At 35.9% G+C, this 20,230-nt stretch overlaps 1 protein-coding gene across 1 annotated transcript in view; it reads left to right on the top strand.

Moving 5' to 3' along the window:
- LOC137497030 (uncharacterized) overlaps positions 1 to 20,230 on the top strand; it is a 183,082-nt gene that overhangs the window by 41,610 nt on the left and 121,242 nt on the right. Inside the window, exons 14-27 of the mRNA XM_068225510.1 lie at positions 705 to 907; positions 1,177 to 1,344; positions 1,967 to 2,110; positions 2,356 to 2,474; positions 3,461 to 3,653; positions 3,762 to 3,885; positions 4,046 to 4,227; positions 7,960 to 8,150; positions 10,204 to 10,473; positions 11,186 to 11,499; positions 13,611 to 13,721; positions 13,857 to 14,108; positions 14,685 to 14,923; positions 18,360 to 18,481. Coding sequence (XP_068081611.1) covers positions 705 to 907; positions 1,177 to 1,344; positions 1,967 to 2,110; positions 2,356 to 2,474; positions 3,461 to 3,653; positions 3,762 to 3,885; positions 4,046 to 4,227; positions 7,960 to 8,150; positions 10,204 to 10,473; positions 11,186 to 11,499; positions 13,611 to 13,721; positions 13,857 to 14,108; positions 14,685 to 14,923; positions 18,360 to 18,481 — 2,632 coding nt within the window. The remainder of the gene's footprint in view (positions 1 to 704; positions 908 to 1,176; positions 1,345 to 1,966; positions 2,111 to 2,355; positions 2,475 to 3,460; positions 3,654 to 3,761; positions 3,886 to 4,045; positions 4,228 to 7,959; positions 8,151 to 10,203; positions 10,474 to 11,185; positions 11,500 to 13,610; positions 13,722 to 13,856; positions 14,109 to 14,684; positions 14,924 to 18,359; positions 18,482 to 20,230) is intronic.

Here is a 20,230-nt window from a genome sequence, read left to right on the forward strand (position 1 = left end):
TTTAATTTGTATGCATATTTCTATCATGTGTGAATATGTTAACAGTTGTATTCAATCTTATTGCTTTATTTAAACTGTCATTTATAAATCCATTGTAATGTTTCATATTTGAATAATGATAGTTACTGAGATCTGCATCAGATGTGCATTGAGCCTTGAGATTGCAAGTTGTAATGTGGAAATGAGATACCTACTTAGCGAAAACTCAAATGGGGAAGATACTTGAATTATGAAGTAAAAGAGATGTTATTGTTGTCCCAGAAACAAGGCAGAGTGTTTTATAAAATGAGTGATTCGGTCCAAGGGGAATCAATTAACAGTGGTTCTGAGTAATGAATAATAAACTGATAAAAAAATTTGGAGGTAAAAAGTTACGGTACATCGCACATTCAGAAGACCAATCAATTTATATATTTCCAATATATTGCATAGTCTCTTGATGAAACAAAACATTACACAATTCAATAAATTAGCCACACAGGCATGAATCAAATCATACTCAAACACTTTTTTTTAATAATTAAGAATACAGATGTGTCAAAAAGACCCCATCAGTTGCATGTACATTTAAAGCATGTATGCAGGCTTAAAATAGTTTGCATTAAATTTAATGATTTAACAGTGTTATACTGTACATGATCAGTGTTTGGCAACTTGGAGAAAGACACAGTAAAATTGATTAAATGTTTAATTTTCTACTCTAGATGTAAATGAATGTGCAAACAGCCAATGTGACTTGGCATCAAGTGAGTGCATCAATACACCTGGTGGATTCCACTGCCGCTGTAGGAAAGGCTTTTCTCCAAGTCTTGAATGTCGCCCTGTGGGTGATCTTGGACTGACTACAGGTGGCATTCCTGATGAGTCCATTACAGTGTCAAGTGAGGAGCCTGGTTACACAAAATCAGTAAGTAATAGAGATTTTGCTATTAATATTAAAATTATTACAATATTGACCGATTTTCTCAAAATCGTATAGCTGTCGTACATACAAAAAAAGAAGAACATACTGTGTTTGTAAAAATGAATGAATTGTTGTGCAGTCTCAGAATCTCTGTTTATGTGCATGTAAATACTAAGTCACTGAATGAATCACCTGACTAGATAGAGATAGAAATAGTTTTGTATTAGTTAACCTTAGTGATGATTCATACAGTAATTTCTTTTCATCCCTAGATGGTCCGGCTAACCAGTGGTGAGGGCTGGTGTGGAAATGCTGTAGAACCTGGATCAAATTGGGTGTTACTAGATTTGAAAGCTCCAACAATTGTCAGAGGTTTCAGAACTCAGAGTGTAACCAGAGCAGATGGAACTGTAGCATATACTTCAGCAGTCAGAATACAGGTATGGTCTTCAAGACAAACTTTAATTTTTCAAAGTCCACAGCGAAATGCATACTCTCTTTTTAATAGACAATTTAAATATTTGAAACTTCAGAAGACAGATACATTTTGTAAAAAGAAGATATATTTGTATTACCATAAGTCAATTTAAATTTAAAAGAACAACCAGATGAAAACATTAGGATAAGATTAAAAAATAGAAGAGATCTCATCAGGAATACAAAATGCTGGGATATAGTAAGGATATTTAACCTGATCTGTCTCAAGTTATGAAATAAATTGTTGAGAAAATACAAGAACATCTTCAGTTATGAAACTTTTAAAATTAGAACCAATCTCACACTAAAGAAGTAAAGTCATTCAATATTTATACTTTATACTTTGCCAAGCAAATGATTTTTGGACTTCCAGGAGAGAGTGATTCTATTACTAGTCCAACTGTAATAAAGTTTATTTCTCAGTACTTACGAATGGTTTTAGGATGCAATTAATACATAATTGCTTTCCATGACTTTCCTCTGACTAGAGAAAGAAATTTGTAAAATTATCTAATTTCTATAATCACAGCTATGTGGCATGGCTGTAACGTGCAGACTACTACACTTGTTTGTATTTGGTTTCAGTACACCAATAATATGACAGATGTATATAAAGACTACACAAATCCAGATGGAACACCTGTTGAATTCCGTATCCTAGAACCTAGTCTTTCTGTACTGAATCTTCCTATGCCTATTGAGGCACAATATGTTCGCTTCAAGATACAGGTAAGTGTACAAACATTTACAGCAATGCAGTAGAAAATTACATTTATAGTAACCTTGGTTGACAGTCAGGTAGTGTAATGTGATCAAATGTTTAGAAGCTACAAGATATTTATAAGAAATCTGCCACCTGGGTGATAATCCTAAATGCAGATCAATGCTAATTGACCAAAAAATAATAATTTTAAATTAAGAGTAAAAAAAAGATAACATTTAAAAAAATGACATTTTGTTGTTGGTGGTTATAGGATTATGTAGGTGCTCCTTGTATGAAGTTGGAAGTAATGGGTTGTACAAGACTTGAGTGTGGTGACATAAATGAATGTCTTGACAACAACGGAGGATGTGACCAGAAATGTATTAACAGGTGAGTAGTGTAGTGTTACATTGGCATACATTACTCATAGTACCAGTACATCATGTTCTTTGCATGAGATGTATTAGATTTTAGCTATTTGACAATGTGAACCTTAGTACGTGCAAACATCTTACTAATTTTACTTAAATAATTAAGAAGAAATCTTAGGGAAAAAATTGTCCGTTGCTTATGGAGCTTTGATGAATTACCATTTACAGTGGGTAAAATCTGAAGAGGAGATTATCATAAGAGAGAAGAAAAGAATTATCTTGGGGGTAGCTTACTGGGGTTTACATTTTTGTGTTAGGTAATTGTATGTTCCAAACTAGTGTGTGTCTCCTAGAGGCTTGCAGTTTGTGAGACATTCATGGTGAGCGTGGGGCTTCAGCTGTGTTTGTCTCCCATAAAGCAAAGTTGACACGAAAATAGAGCAAGAATTGTTTTGTTCACAAACTCACTTTCTTTTCATAAGGTACCCTTAATCACAAGGCCAAACTTTAGCTTTACTGATTTCTCTTGTACATCCTGGGAGAAGGCTCATGTTTGATTTAATTGATTCACTTACTCCAATTTTCTATCAACTATTCTTTGTTTTTTATACAAGAAATATCATGTTCGTTTTGAAAACATTAATTTTCATATTTTAATTGTTGCATTTCTTTTCAGTTTCCAATGTTAAGGTTATCATTGGACATTTCTGTCTAATTTTCTACAAATAAATGCAAGAATGCAAATTCTTTAATTAATATGTAATCATAGTGATATTGTTATCTCTATTGAAGTAATCTCTGTTTGTACTTGTTTAGGTATACTAGAACCAATTTTTCAATTATAAATAATGTTTATTTATGTTCATATTTTCATTGGCTGAATTTAAGTAGTGGATGTCCAGATACCAACCCTCAGCGCATGCATGAAAGGATTTTAATATCTAATGAAAGATGTACTGACCACTTCCTTGTTGTAAATTCCAGTTCATTTCTTGTATATTTCAGCCCAGGCACCTTCTCTTGTGTGTGTAATATTGGATACGAGCTATTCACCAAGAATGGAACTGCTGGATTCACTATTGCTCCGTCAGAAACTGGCCTGAGGGATGATGATGTGTTTCAGATAAATAAGAGTTGTGTGCCTGTGATGTGCCCAACACTTCAGGCACCAGAAAATGGACTCATTCTTGCTACAAAGGTGACTATCATGAAATAACTTCATGGTTATTTTGCTGGGAACTTGAGAATTCAAGTTTAAATAAGCAGTACCATGTTAAAATGAAACAAATCATTTTGTGATTTTCAGGACATGTATCATTTTGGAGATCTTGTTAGCTTCCAGTGTAACTTTGGCTACCTGATGTCAGGTTCAGCTTCACTTCTCTGCACTTCAGCTGGAGCCTGGAATGGTTCAGTTCCGGAATGCCAGTGTAAGAATAGTCATATGGACCTATTTAAAATAGACTATAAATGTGTCTGAAAATTCAACTGTTCAGTCAGTAGTGATATTCATGGTTGATATTTATATTGTACTTTTTCTCATTATACAGTACATATCCTATCAGCTAAACTTTTCTGTGGCTGTTACAGATGCCACCTGTGTATCCTTGCCAGATATCAAGACTGATGGCTTATCCGTTGTAAGACAAGACCAGAGTAGTGTTCTGGTTCCTTTCAGAGAAAACGTGACAATCAACTGTGGAAATACAGGCCGCATTCTACGAAAAACTGCTACAGCTGGCTTTAGACAGTGTGTCTATGACCCAAAACCGGTTAGTATGTACTACATTTAAGAGTAAATATCAAATATTTTATGTTCACTATATCTCTGAAGCTATTATTTTATAGCCCCTTACAAAATAACCTAAAACCAAACCCTACAGCCTTAATGAGCCTTGGCCTACCAGTTTACCGATGTTCAGCCTAAAGGCGTGCAGATTACAAGGTGATGCATGGTCAGCACAACAAATCGTCTTGGCTGTTATTATTGGATTTCTAGACTGGGGCTACTATCTGATCATCAGATAGCTCTTCAATTGTTCTCGCGTAGTCTGAGTGAACTTCGAATCATCCTTCAGAATCAGGTAAAAATCCCTGACCTGGCCAGGAATCGAACTCAGAGCCTCCTAGTGAGAGGCAGTCATGTTACCCCTAGGCCACAGTGCAAGCTACAAAATAAAATTAGTGTATGTGAACATTCCCTACATTGAAACATGCTTGTAATAAGAGATAATTCTTACAATTTACCATATTTTCTCATGTAATTAACACACTTTTTTGACGAAAAATGCAGGTGAAAACTTAGAATGCGAGAATTATTTGAGGAATTCAGGTATTTTAAAAAATATTGACAATTCATTTACATTTAAAAGATACATAAAATAATAATACACACACAATTGGTTCAACTTACTTGTGGTTAATTATTGTCATTTGGCGTAAAAATTCCGGCGAGAGATTTTTTCTGAAAAGTCAAATAGGGTACATCAGGTAAGTTGGACACGTGGGTTTGAAGTACCGACACTGGAAAATATTCTTCCCGTTACGATCTGACAATACAACCTGAAGTGAAATAAACGTGTACTAATAAAGGTCCAATTCATGTAAGTACATAATAATGACATGCCGACAAGGAAAGAAAACTGTCCAACACAAGAAGGGCTGGGCATCGAAGGAGGGACCCATGCTATATTTCCCCAAACCATTTGTATCCAATCTTGCATGAGTGATGTGTCCATCCACCCTTGTTCTTAGATACAAACCTGGATCCCTCGCAGAAATTTTACTTTAGGCATTGGTCTCGTTTTTTAACAACATAAGGTGCAAGCTTTCTGCCATCAACTGTTACAGCAAGCATTGCCTAAAAAGAATAGTATTGCAGTACATCGTTGTTTTTCGCTTCCAGTAGCGTGTAGAATAACACTCGATGTCCCTTTCTTATCGATTGTTCGACTTTGTGGCATACGGAAACTGATTGACGACTGACCTGTGGTTCCTATTTGGAAGAGCAAATATTCCTTCACTTTACACTTCTCAATCTCAAAGTCATGAAAATCAATTAATTTTTGGTTGAAATCATTCGGCATTTTGTGGCATAATGGTGTTCTTCTTTGTTGAAGAAAAAGTCCATTTCTCTTCATAAAATGAATCATCCAGGTGGCTAACCTTCAAATCTGAAAACACTGATTCCATGTGCAGCAGCTATTTCTCGTCCTTTAAAATTCAGCATTTCTTGAGAAACGACATCCAACGTTGCGTAACGAAATCACATTTTTTAAGCAGATCCTCCCCTACTTTCAGAAAGTTGCCACTTTTTGGTCCGCGAAATGCTTTGCGAAACTTGTTGGTCGCTTGAAGTGCACTTCTCTGTTACCACAGTAACGCACATTGCATTTGGACAATGAAAACTTGTGGCCTGCTGCCCTATGCCTGTATGTTTTGGCGTAGCTGATCACCGCGAGTTTATATGATGCATTATTACTCGAATACTTGCTCACTGTGGACTGAAAAACAATTTTGAGATCAGAGAAAACATATGTCCCGTACCCAAAACACTCATAAAATATGTTTGTACCAAACCGGAAAAGAGGGTCACTAGTCACTTCTGCGCTGATTCTCTCACTGAACTAGTGCAGTGGTATTTCCTACCGCCTGATAACAACATGTTGCGCGGTATTTGGAATGCCCAGTTTTGCTATAGGAAGGCTGCTACCTGAGTAGTTGACATCTTTACTTCGAAACACATCTAGAACTGCGTGATGGATGTTTGAAGTTTCTTAAACTCTATAGCAATTGATATGATGTTTAAAAGGTACAGAATTATTATTATCACCATCATCATCATCATCATCAATATTGTTATTATTGAACAGAGTTTTCTTTTGGATTTATGCCGTGTGAACATTTCTATTTCTCCACTTTGCACCCAAAAATATTAGGGTGCGTAAATTATGCAAGGGCGTTAATTATGAGAGAAAATACAGTAGTACCCATTGTCGAGATCAGTCTTCGATCATCCTTCATCTGGACAGTTTCTACAGATTCTCCCTATTTACTGTTCACTTCTCTGTGAAGTGTAGTGACAACTGTCTCATTTCTTAGCCCTACAAAATATTTATCTACTGCATAGAGTGGGCACATTATAGTGAATCAACCTAGGATAGTTACAGATCCTCATTTACCACTGATCTGCATTTAGGGCTATTGTCCAGGTGGTAGATTCTCATCAGTCTCAATCATCGCCCTTGGTAAATTATTCCACATTATAATTCATCTTCTTATAAACAAATATTTGCCACAATTTGTCCTCTTGATTTCCAACTTTATTATTGTCTTTCCTACTTTAAAAAACTCCATTCAAGCTTTTTATCTTCTAATGTCATTCTATTCCATCTCTCCACTGGCAGCGTGGAACATACTGCTTAATACCAATATAAATGGTCCGTTATTGGACATTATAAATTTTCCATCTAACTCATTCCTGGTTGATAGCGTTTCACCCCAGTGTGCTAAGTTGAGCTGATCAGTTGGCAAACAGCACACCCACCAAGATGCACGGCTAGTGCATACCGTGGAGGCCACTGCGTAGGCTACTTGGAGCCAAAGGCAGTGCCAATACACTATGAGAGACTTTGTCTCATTACCAAAATTTGATGCCTGCCTGGCCATCAGATGATATAGATGTTCCCTATGGGAATCAACATCTATAACATACTGCTTAGTTGATTAGCTCTTTACTCCCAAGTCTTCCCAGAGCCCCAAACATTGTAACATTTTCATAACACTACCCCTTTTGTCACAAATTGTGTTGCTTTCCTTTGGATCTGTTCCAGTTCTTGAATCAAGCAATCTTGCTGAGGGTCCCATTCACTGTAACCATTGGGGTCCTACCTGGACTTATACACCCTCTCCTTTACATCCTCACATTAGTTTTATTGCATTCTTAAGCAAATATTTAAAAATATCTCATTGCATCAGTTAATATTTAGTCCTAATGTCTTGAAGTGGTTGAACTAAAAAAAAAAAAAATGCTCTTAATTATTGTGTTAAATAGTGTTATCATCATAGCATGTACGTTGGCATTTGTACCAGGTAAACTGGGTGCATAGTGTAGCTGGTTAGGCACTCATCTTCTATACTCAGGGTTGTAGAATCAAGTCTTTGGACAGTTAGATAGCATTTAGGAGTGCTTAAATGCATGAGACCTTTGTAAAAAAAAACTTGCTGACACTAAAGAACCTCTTTTCAAGGTAAAACTTCAGCACTCCTTGTTTTCTTAAACTCTGTAGTAGTTGATATGATGTTTAAAAGGTACAGAATTATTCTTATCATCACCATCATCATCAGTATTGTTATTATTGAACAGAGTTTTCTTTCGGATTTATGCCGTGTGAAATGAATCCAATTACAGTGGAACTTTGTTTCTCAGAAGTGAACCACAACTGTTATTAGAACAGCCCGAACTGTGAAAATATTAATTTAAATGTTATCATTATTTATTACAGGGCAAACCAAGCTACTGGCTATCTGGTCTCACTCCTGGATGTCCTCGTGTTGATTGTGGCTTACCTCTTCCTACCCCTGGTGCAGAATATGGAAATTATCTGGACACGAAGTTCCAGTCCTCTTTCTTCTTTGGCTGTCAAGATACGTTCAAATTGGCCGGCCAAACAAATCATCATGATAATGTAGTAAGGTAAGATAATTTCTCAATTTAAATTGGAATATGATTACATCCTTTTTTACATTGTTAAGTAAAATTACACATTATTGCAGATATTGCTCACTGTACTTACTTTTGAGCTTAACCCTTGCCAAGCGGATAAGTTTTTGTTTTTGAAAAAAATTACTTTTTGAAAAAATATTTTGTGTTCTTAACTCACATGAAAATGCAAATATGTAAATACTCTAAGGTTTATTAAGTCATTCATACCTGATTTCAGGAGGTCAGCTTGTAGATATCCATATAATTTAGTAGGTAATGAAGAGATGTTTAGTACAGAACAAAAATGGCCAACCGGACACCCACTGGTGTTTGGACTACTAAATGTACGTAACATGACCTAATAGGTTGAAAGTCGATTTCCATTACAATGCGGTCTTGAAATATTCATTGACTTGGCCCTCAATGGGCAACTTGAACACACTCTGCAGTGTGATGGCTGTAGTGCCAGATCTGTAGCTTAGATCCTTTCCAATAGAACAAAGATGACCTAGGCCACTGTAGCTCAATTGGCAGAGCAACCGACGCGGAATTGGGAGGTTGTGGGTTTGGATCCCAGGTGTCCGGTTGGCCATTTTTGTTCTGTACTTAACATCTCTTCAACACGTACTAAATGTACGTAACACGACCTAATGGGTTGAAAGTCGATTTCCACAATCTTCATCATCATTTATTTCTTCCTGTTTCTGATGTATATTAATTTCTAGAAAGTAATGATTACTGGTATGTATCAATTACAATTTTGTTTCAAAAAGAAATTACACCGTAAAAATATTTTTGTACAAGGTACTGATTTCAAGTAAAATTTACTAAGAAAGTAATCATTACAAGTAATCCAATTAATTTTACTCATTTACTTCCCAACTCTGATAATGAGGTATGGTAAGATATTTTTTTATACCACCCAAGAAAGAGCGACATGTTTTTGAAGTGGACAAATAATGAAAGAAATCTTACTGCAAAGTTCTGTGTGTGATGTTCATTTTCATGACAAGCACATTATTAAGGCTGATAAATTTGTGGTTAATGGCAAAGAGACAGAACTTCCACAAGTGAGATAGCTGTCATGGATCAGAAGGATGAGGAACAGGATAAAATTTAATGATTAGCTTCTGGTGAGGGTGGGTGCCAAGAATGAATCCACAGTAATACAGTGTGTATACAATCATGTTATTTCACAGTGGGAGTAGAAGTCAGACTGGAGCAGAAGTTCGTCCAGTGAAGTGAAGTGAATAGCTTGGAAATTTTCCACAACACTTTAAGCTGGTCTTGGTCTTAAAAGCTAATTCAACTAAGTAATATTTTAAGCTCATTAATACTCTAGGTCATCGTTTTGAAAAGAAAAAAAAAAGTTTTCCCATTGTGTAAAAACTGCTTGCATCTGTCAGCCCGTTCCTGATCATTGTTGAAATAATACTGTGTACACTGTATTTTGATTTTCTCAGTGTCTATAGCTGAATTTAACATTGTAAAATGTGTTTATCTGTATATATTACAATGGTAAGGAAATTACCTAGGGTGTTATTTAAGAAACGTTGCATGTTTGTACAAAAATTGCCTGCAAACGTAACTTCCTTGTAGCATCTTGCATTGCGGAGGCATAATAATGTGATTGTGTACCACAACTAGCTCTGCTTTGTGACAGAACCACAGAAACAGGTGAAGTGAACACACTTTCCCTTCTATACCCTATGCACAAACTTTAAAATCGTAATTATAAATCCCATGTAGTATCGATATTTTGAAATCTTTCTGCCATTATTAGCATCAAGCTTAATGGACTTATGACATAATAATGGCATAAACCTTTTGTTTATTCTCCCTTAACTGTACCAAATTAGTGAAATACCCATAAGGAAATGAACAAACTACCATAACTTAATTAAGTGCGGCTAAGTTCAAACTGAATGTAGTGAAATGTCCTGAAGAAAATAGGAATTGTGGAGTTTTACTTCATTATAATATTCTATACCAAATGGTAAACATAAATAATTTGTTGAGATAACCTTTGCCTTGTTTCATCTAGATGCCAAGCAAATGGAGTGTGGGATTTTGGAGATCTGCGCTGTGAAGGCCCAGTATGTGAAGATCCTGGTAGACCCACAGACGGCTTTCAAATAGCTCGCAGTTACGAACAAAGCTCTGAGGTTGAGTTTGGTTGCAACAGACCAGGCTACATTCTTATCAATCCCCGTCCAATCACTTGTATAAGGGAGCCTGAGTGTAGAGTAGTCAGGCCATTGGGACTTGCATCAGGAAAGATCCCAGATTCAGCTATTAATGCCACATCTGAACGGTGAGTTACTGATGAATGTTTGTACTATAATTTATTTTGAAATGCTTTAAAATGTAAGTTGTATATAATTATGCATGAGAATTAATGATATTCACCTATTAGGTGCAAGTTGGATCTAGTTCTTCTTTAATACACAGTAATGCACATAGTAATTCTTATTAGTACCATTTACTAATAAATTCTGATAGATACAGAATGTATTTGAAACTTTGTTTCCCCCTCTTTTTCCATTTTCTCAAACCCTCCCGTTTTTGTGCATTCCATATGTTAGGACAGCAACTAAAGGATACAGGTTTCGTAACAGAAAACATGGCTCCAATCTGTATGGATCTGACATGACTAGGTATTTCTGTCTTCAAAGTTACTGTAAATTAATGGGTGTTCACCTCCATTTTTCTGTCAGTTCCAAAAATATTACTCATTTTCGATTTAGAATGTAAGAGACATAGTAGGTCAAGTCATTTACTGGTGCAGAAATCTAAGAACAATAAGAAGTGGACTTCATTATTACTAAACTACCTGCATACACTGCTAAACTTGTAATGTAAACCAGCCTAGATGTTGTAGGAAAGGCTATACATTGGCAGCTAATACCCTTCTCTTACTTTTGCTTTATCTGTTACATAAATAATAATTCCAACTTTAGAAATGATGTTTTTATTTTAATTCTCTGAAACAGTTATGTATTAATATTGATTGACTTTGTTTGCAGACCAAACTACGAGGCCAGGAATGTCCGTCTCAATTCAGTGACTGGATGGTGTGGTAAACAGGAAGCCTTTACCTATGTCAGTGTTGATCTTGGGCAGGTGTACCGAGTAAAGGCAATTCTTGTGAAGGGAGTGGTTACTAATGATATAGTGGGACGACCTACAGAAATACGTTTCTTCTACAAACAAGCAGAGAGTGAAAATTATGTAGTGTACTTTCCAAATTTCAACCTCACAATGAGGGATCCTGGAAACTATGGAGAACTGGCAATGATTACTCTACCCAAATATGTGCAAGCTCGATTTGTCATTCTCGGTAAGAAGTTACCTCTATCTATACACATTAGTGAACAATTAGTATTATTTGCAATGTGCTTATGCCAAGGTGAAGTTATTAGAGACTCCTTTGGATGGTGGTTCTCAACTTTTATTAGATGACCCATGGCGTGTGTTCCTGGAACAAACTTTCCTTTTTCAGACTCTAGAACATATCTGTAACCTAATGCTCACCAGCAATGGCCTCAGTTTTATTACATGAAACTCATACCTTATGCCACTTACACGCACAAGAGAAATACATTTTTATTCCTTCATTGTAAGTTTAAATGGTAAACATATTGCCACACAATTAGATTCTTCATAATAAACATGCTACAAATACGTGCACAGAAAGCTTTATTGTTGTTGCTAACTTGAACCAGAGGACAGAAATATCAGAGTTTGTGTCATTATTTTTCTTACTTATCATCTGACAGATAACAATGAAAATGGTTGTTGAAGCAATTATATTTTACGTTTTACATACTGTGTAACTGGAACATCCTTTTCTTCTTAATTATTTCAAATTAATGTAAGTATTGTTGATTGTTGCCCCTTCCTTCAGCAATGATTCTTATAAAGTAGTTCGGTTTCTAGATATACTGTGTTTGTGGCAGTTAGGACATGCGAACGGAAATTATTATTTTAAAGTTTACAGTGCTTTTGTAATTTGTTCTTATATGAATATATACATTTGTGAGATTCATGGTTTATGAATGCAGATCAGCATGTTCATCAAACATGAGGGGCGGTATTTGTGCAGTGCCTTGGGGCGGGAAATATCTAAATACACCACCGCTCACCAATTGAGACTTTTGGGAAATCACAGAAGTTATTGCATTGTTTGGGGATATTTAGTGGCAGTATACTTGTTTGTTGCAAACCTCTTCCTGTTTCGTATGCAAAGCATGATTCAACATTAAACACTGAAAATAAGAAATCAAAGGTACGTGGTTAGTATAATGATTTTAGCAGCTGGCTTTCCATCTGGATGGCCAAGGTTTAAAAGCTGGCTAGAATTTTCACCTGAAAAGTCATGTGGCGTCAGAAAGAGTATTCAGCCATAAACCCTTGCGCAAAACTCAAAATGAGCCTGGGAGGGACTAGCAATAACTGGGATAAACAACAAGCAACAAATTGTATGTTATGGGTGTCTGTTAGTGAGGATGGCCATGTTCATACAGTAGACCAGAAATAATATTCATTATAATTTATAACAGCATTATCATCACAAGATAACGATTGAAGATAACACAATAACTAACCCCCTTACCTCCTCCAATTCTCATGCTTGCTCATTTTCACAATGTTTAATTTGATTAAATGTTTTCCAGGCAGTTTTGGTTAGATTACTTGTGATACCACTCTTTCTGCTCTGAGAGAGTTAAAGGTTGTACACCATTTCAAAGACCAGGGTGGACCCAAGCCTAAACTATGAACACTTTTCTATCCAGCATTACTTGTCTCCCATACCATACCCTGTTCTTGCAGCATACAAATGCTCTTTTGCATCATCTTGCATTGAGCTCTTTTTCTTCTCTGACAGATGAAAATGTTATGTTAACACATTTTTGTTTGATCTAACAGACTGAATAATGTAAAGTATAACAGTTAATAATGAAAATGTATATCTCGTTTCAGTGTCTTGGCCTTCAGGTCTCAGAGGCCCGGGTTTGATTCCTAGCTTAGCTGTGGGATCATAAACGGTTAATTTCCTAGGCTTAGGGAGTGGGTGCTTGTGCTACTTCAACATTCCTGCAAATCACATACCTCACATAAAACTGTTTTTCATGATACTAACATGCATTTTCCTATACATGGCAGATGTCGTCCACCCTCATCACAAGGCCTGCCTTATAACTTAATGGCTGCATCTGGCTGTGATAACCACACTTAATTGTTATTATGAAAATGTATGTGTGTATGTTACCCTAGCCTCTCTCTCTCTCTCTCTCTCTTTCTCTCCGTGTGCGTGCGTGCTTGCATGCAGGTTTTTTTTCTTTTCGTGATTATGATATTAGCATGACATATTTTGAATTTATGAACAATTTTGTATCATCAATAACTGTTCTCTCCTTTGATAAAAATATATTCATCTCTTTTGCACAGGAATTGTGAGCTACATGGACAATGCTTGTCTAAAATTTGAACTAATGGGCTGTGAAGAGCCTGTGGTAGAACCTTTACTAGGATTTGATTATGGCTATTCTCCATGTGTTGGTAAGTAATACATGGCATATTTAAGATGTTTATATTTTTAAGAGTTAAATGAAAACGTGATCAGTATCAGTATTTAGATATTTCTTTATATTACTACAGAAATAGTTGCCTAATCATAATATTTTCTTATTACAGACAATGAACCACCAGTATTCCAGAACTGCCCACAGCAACCAATTATTGTACAGAAAGGTAGCAATGGGTTAGAGCCTGTCAACTTCACAGAACCAATTGCAGTTGATAATAGTGGTAGCATTGCTCGTCTTGAAGTAAAGCCACAGAGTTTCCACACTCCCATTCAAGTATTCCATGATATGGTGGTCAAATATGTTGCATTTGATTATGATGGCAATGTGGCTATTTGTGAGATAAACATAACTGTGCCAGGTTAGTGACAAATTGTGCAAATAACTTCTTAATTTACTATTACATTGATCTGCATTCCTTTGTTCTTTTACTTCTATATTTTCATTTTCCTTTCACTTTAACTCAACTTTTTTCTTCTATTATCTGTTAAGCAATTCTTAGTCCTACAGCTATCTTCATTATTGATTCTGCTTTCTTCCATCAGCAGTATGAATACACTAATTCTTGTACATTTTAAATCATCATTGCATCTAGAAAAACTGCTATGTGACAATATTTCAGATTAGAACTCTGACCAGAAAGGTTCTGTCATCTAAGGTTTAGTATTGCATGAACTTTATCAAAAAAATTTTGTTCGATGTGATACATATGTTGCGGGTCAGTATTCCTCCCTTCAACATTTTCACATAATGGTATTTCGAGACTCAATATTGTTTTTCATACAGTATACTGTGTTGTGTGAATGTAAAATACATCCTTATTTAACTGATAACATATTTAGTGCTGTAGAAACGTTGGCTATATGAGAGTGCTCATATTGCACTTAAGCGAACAAACGAAATAGTCTCAAAACCATCTATTTATAATTTATTTCAGATGATACTCCACCATTGCTCAGTTGTCCTCAGAGTTATGTCATTGAGTTGGTGGATCGTCAAGAAAGTTATGCAGTAAACTTCAATGATACTCGCCGTAGGGTTAATGCTTCAGATGCATCAGGAGAGGTCAGCGTAAGATTTATCCCTGAACGTGCCACTATACCAATTGGTGGATTTGAGAATGTTACTGTCGTGGCCACTGACAAGTATGGCAACCAAGCCAAATGTCATTTCCAGGTAAGATTACTGACATTTAGAGAAACTCTGTAAACCTACTCTGTCTGTCTGAAAGGTTTAAAGAGGTACTGTAAGGTTACCAGATTTTTCTTGAGGACTGATATCGACACAAGTAAAACCAAAATTTAATTTACATTTGGTTTGCTATCCACTTATAGTAGAAGTATGTTATAGTGAGAATTCATAATGGCAAAAAATTTACTCGCTAGAGTGGATTGTCGTTATATCCGAAATTTCTTGAAAGTTGGGAAAATCCCCACGCACATTAAAATCAGTATGAAACGGCAATCAGTTTGTTCAAAATTTGCGTTTTGCAGATTTCCATACTACAGTTTACTCGTTAGTTATTTTTCAAATTTCAAAACAACCCAAACACGTATGTTCAATTTCATTCTGAAAAACTGGAATTTTATCACCCTAGTGGCATCTGTGACAAACGTTTCAGATTTCTTATTCAAACAGCATCATCCAACATAACTGAACCTTATATGTATAATAAAAATATGTATTTCAACCGCCAGTAGAGTAATGATAACTTTTTCGCTATTAATTTAGGTGTACATGGGAATGGTCTTTCCGAAAATTAACCAGAAGCAAGAAAATACAGTGAAATCTCATTAGTGTGTTCCTCATTAAGACTATTTCTCACTTAGCATGTCATAAATTTGAAGTCCCAATTCACGTTGGATTAAATCTATAAAAATACCTCACTTATAGTGTCACAAAAAATTCACTATTACCGCTTAGTACGATCACATTTTCCTAGCCCTGAAAATGTTCTTTGTCATCCCTTGTGAATTGGGAAGCAAGCAATTAGCCTCAGAAAAGTTCATTTTGCTCTCTGATTTTGATTGATTTAGCTGAATAATCCAGTAAACCTGTTTGTGCTTGTATTTCACATTCCATTCAGAAGTTAGAAATGTGTTCTGTGTTGAGTGATACAGTGAAGGGTAGCGATTATTTGTCACGTGATAGTCTACCTACGGATCAGGAACATAATCATGTGAAGTTGACTAGCATGGTGCATATGGTATTTGTGTTGTGGTAGTCCAGTTATGGATACTTAAAAAAAATGTGAGATCACTTAATAATGAAGACACATTTAAAATCCAGGAAGTGGACAGGCATCCGCTTCTTTCAACGGTGGTGTGTATGTTGAAACTCGCATCTTCAAGAGTTTAGACTCGAGTCGATCGAAGTGATGTTGTATTCAAGATGACAGTCAAAGTCATTAGCTCACGCATGACCAAGTTTAATCTCCAAATAATTCATGGTCGAAGAGTGTGATCAGAAAACAATGTTTAATAACTCACTGGTAAAAAATATAAAGCTTCAGAGACATTTGTTTTAGAATAAAAATGCAATAATGCACTGATACTTTTATGGGCCCTAGTGCAAATAATTTCATATTTGTTATCTGGTGGTGTACACACCTTTTACTACACTGTTGTTTTTTAATAAGCCCCAGTGGAACAGGTTTTCGTACTTCGTTTTCTTTTAATACTCTCGTCTCATCTTTGGAAATGGTAGATAGCCTATATCTTTCACTGTATCCGTACATACACGATGTACAATGTATGCTTGTAGAATAAAAAACAAACATGTCTAGAATCCCTGTTGGATAGCTTTTATTTGTGTATTCAATAGTAAGTTTTCTTGCTTAACACATTCCCTTTCCTTGTCCCTTGCAGAAATGTCCTAACGAAGTTTTACTGAATGAACAAGCTTCTGAAATCAGTCATCCACTCTACACCATATTTTGAGGTGTATCGCATTCTTACTTAATTTCAGTACATAGTATTAAAATTAAGCGACCGTTTACGTCAGCCTTTATTTCTAATGATTTAACTACTACTATCTGCCACATTATTTACGCATTTATTACGAAAATATGTTCCTTTTTCATTTCGAATTGTGTTTACAGAACACCAGTCAGCGAGTATTACTAATCAACTCCGGCATCGCCTTCAAGATCGAATGTCAGCGAGAGAGGTTGCTAGTGCACATACCTAGAAAACTATACCAAAGATGATCGATCGCATTCACTATAATCCCTAGCGTGCATAAATATCAATAACGGAATTAATAACGCACACTAAATTGCTCGTGATAGGGTTCTTACTGTTACCGAAGGATAATACACAGTTTAATACAGAAATTTTCAAGGGACAGGAAAAAACTATCGTTACAACGGAGCACTCGCTATGTGCCGTACTCGCTCTAGCAGACTTCTAATGTATAATGATTTTTCACATTTAAAAGAACTAAACTACACTTTCTAATTACACACTAAGAATAATTTTCATTCTACCTACAATGTGCAAGTGAATATTTATAAGCATGTCTTTCCTGAATCCCACTTTTTTAGCAGATTCATGACAGGTTATGTTCAAGTTAGGTAGTTTAAAATGGCAAGCATGGTGGTGGTGGTAGTGGTTTTAAAAGGAATTACAACAGGGCAAACATTGTCTCTTAACACTAATCAGAAGGAAAAAGGAAGAAGCCTGATGCTTCGCAAAATGAACGTATTGGCAAAAGAAAGGGAAGAGCCACAAAGCATGTGAAAATGAAAGACTTTCCTAGATCTCGCAAACCTAATACCACCAGGGTCAGGAAAGAATTGACCATAGAAGGTCAGATAGGAAAAATGAAAGTGAAGAGCTTTGCACAAGTAAGTGAAGCAATGTCAGACTCAGCTAGGGGACCTGTTGTCGTCAATCCATGCTCCCAAGATGAAAGCCCCTGGGGTCCCCTTTTAGTCCTCTTTAATGGCAGGCAGAATATACTGTAGGTGTATTGTACTTCCCCCACCCACAGAGAGATGGGAAGCATGGCTTGAACAGTTTCTACACTCATTCATTTTTGGGATGTTCACATCAAATTTAATGAAGAAAAATCTCTCCGCCCCCCACAATGCATTACTTCCAGGAAGACATTGAGATAGTTCAACCAGCTTCTGAAGTTGCTGAAACTAGTGAGTGTTAATAGATGAGCATGCAGCGTCACTCCTGATTTAGTGTTAACTATACTGATACTTCATTTCACGGCAGTTTGTGTTTAAGCTTCCAGTGACTTTACAGGCCAACTCTTGCATAGAAAATACATCCACACACCGTGCAACTTAGGGACGGGGGGGTTCAGATCTCGGTTGGTAACCTTAGTTTAAAAGACACTAAACAGTCTGCTTTTTATTGGTGTCTCTAGCTCATAAGTAACTTACTGCCAATGTGCATCATAATTTCTTTTCTTCCCATTCATACCAAACTGACTTCTGTCCCTTTTTTCCCATTTACCTTTATATTAATAAATAAACAAATTAATTAATCAATCAATTAAGATACTTTGACATGATGTTTGATAGAATTTTGTTACAATATGCCTTGGTGCTTCTCATGAACAAAAAGTATTAATTTTTCTATCTGACTCTCAATTTTAGGTAGCTGTACAAGCCACCCCTTGTGTGGACTGGGAACTTCGCCCTCCTGCACACGGAGCACTTAATTGTTTACCAGGAGAGAAAGGATTGCAGTGTATTGCAACGTGTAACCCAGGATTTAGGTAAAAGTACTAGCACATTGTACATGAATTGTCATCAATACTGTCTTAGACAATTTCTGATTAAGAATTTTTGGAAAATCTATTGTTTGAGATTGGAAGTCAGAAAATTTTTAAAAGAGTAATCATGTAACAGTATAAAATTTACCAGGATTCCTTTTGCCCAAACTTTGCCACATATTTCCTGCAGAGAATTATTTGTGTATTTCTGGAAAGTGGTGATGTATTAACATAGTCAAATGTGTAAGTAGATAGGCTTACATATCGATGGTGGAGAAAATACAAATAATTATTAGGTAACCTGATACAAATTATTAAGTAGTCTACTGGTATTTGAGAATTAGAAACAAAGTTTTCTTATTTTATATAGCAATCACCTCAATTACTGCTTTGTACTATTACATAGTGATGATCACCTTTCATTGTAACAAAAATGAAAAATCAAATTTTCCTGTGCTGGTAGTTGGTTGCTTAAGACAGACACGCAGCAAGTGATCGAAAGTACTTCAATTACTGCTTTAAAATTCCATGAACAGAATTGGTTATGCTTACAAGTTACTCAGTTAAAATATAGATTTCAATAAAAAAATTAATCACATTCAAAAATTAAGTTTAGCCTATTATTTTTAAAACTATCAAAATGTTTTTAATATTATTATTATTATTATTATTATTATTATTATTATTATTATTATTATTATTATTATTATTATTATTATTTTACATCACACTGACACAGATAGGTCTTATGGCAACGGTGGGATAGGGAAGGAAGCAGTCATGGCCTTAATTAAGGTACAGCCCCTGCATTTGCCTGGTGTGAAGAAATGGGAAACCACAGAAAACCATCTTCAGGCCTGCCGCAAGTGAGGTTCAAACCCACTATCTCCCAAATGCTAGCTCATAGCTCCACACCCCTAACAGCATGGCCAACTTGCTCGGTACTATCAAAATGATATTTTCAGTTACAGCAGGGGATAGGGTAAAATTTCTGACAAACGTTTTATAATATTTTCTTTAATTTTGATGTCTGTTTCGCACTGATGATGACCTGTCATGGTAACTTACAAAGGATCAGATTTTCCTGTCCTGGAAGTTGGTTGCTGAAGATAGCCACACAACAAGCAATTAAAAGCATTTCAATTTTTGCTCTGCAGTATTACATAGTGATGATCACCTTTCATAGTAACAAATATGAAAAATCAAATTTTTTTGTCCTGGGAGTTGGTTGCAAAGACAGCCGCACAGCAGGTGAATGATAGCATTTCAGTTACTGCTGTAAACTTCCATGAATAGCATATTGCCTACTTTAACTATAGGGTATACTTGCATTGTATCAAGGTCTCATAGTAAATAAAAAGAATGATTCATATTTACTTACAAGCCTACAAGGAAGAGCCACTACAAAATAGGATAGAGGAATCTAGACTTAGATGGTATGGACATATGAAGAAAATGACAGAGGGGGGGATACCCAGGAGGATCCCTGATATGGAGTTAACAGGAAAATGACCAAGAGGGTGGATAAAAGGAGTGGAAGAGTGTGTACAAAGAAGAGGAGAGGAATGGATAAGAGTGGAGACAGAGAAGTGGTGGGAAGACAAGAAGAGATGGAGAGGCTTATGTTCCAAGCAGACCTAGAAACTGCATATGATGATGATGATGATGATGATGATGATGAGGAGGAGGAGGAGGAGGAGGAGGAGGAGGATGAGGTTGAGGAGGAAGAGGGAAGTTATAAGAAGGGAATAT

This window comes from Anabrus simplex, chromosome 1, assembly GCF_040414725.1.
Source record: "Anabrus simplex isolate iqAnaSimp1 chromosome 1, ASM4041472v1, whole genome shotgun sequence".
In the NCBI taxonomy this organism is placed as follows: Eukaryota; Metazoa; Arthropoda; class Insecta; order Orthoptera; family Tettigoniidae; genus Anabrus; species Anabrus simplex.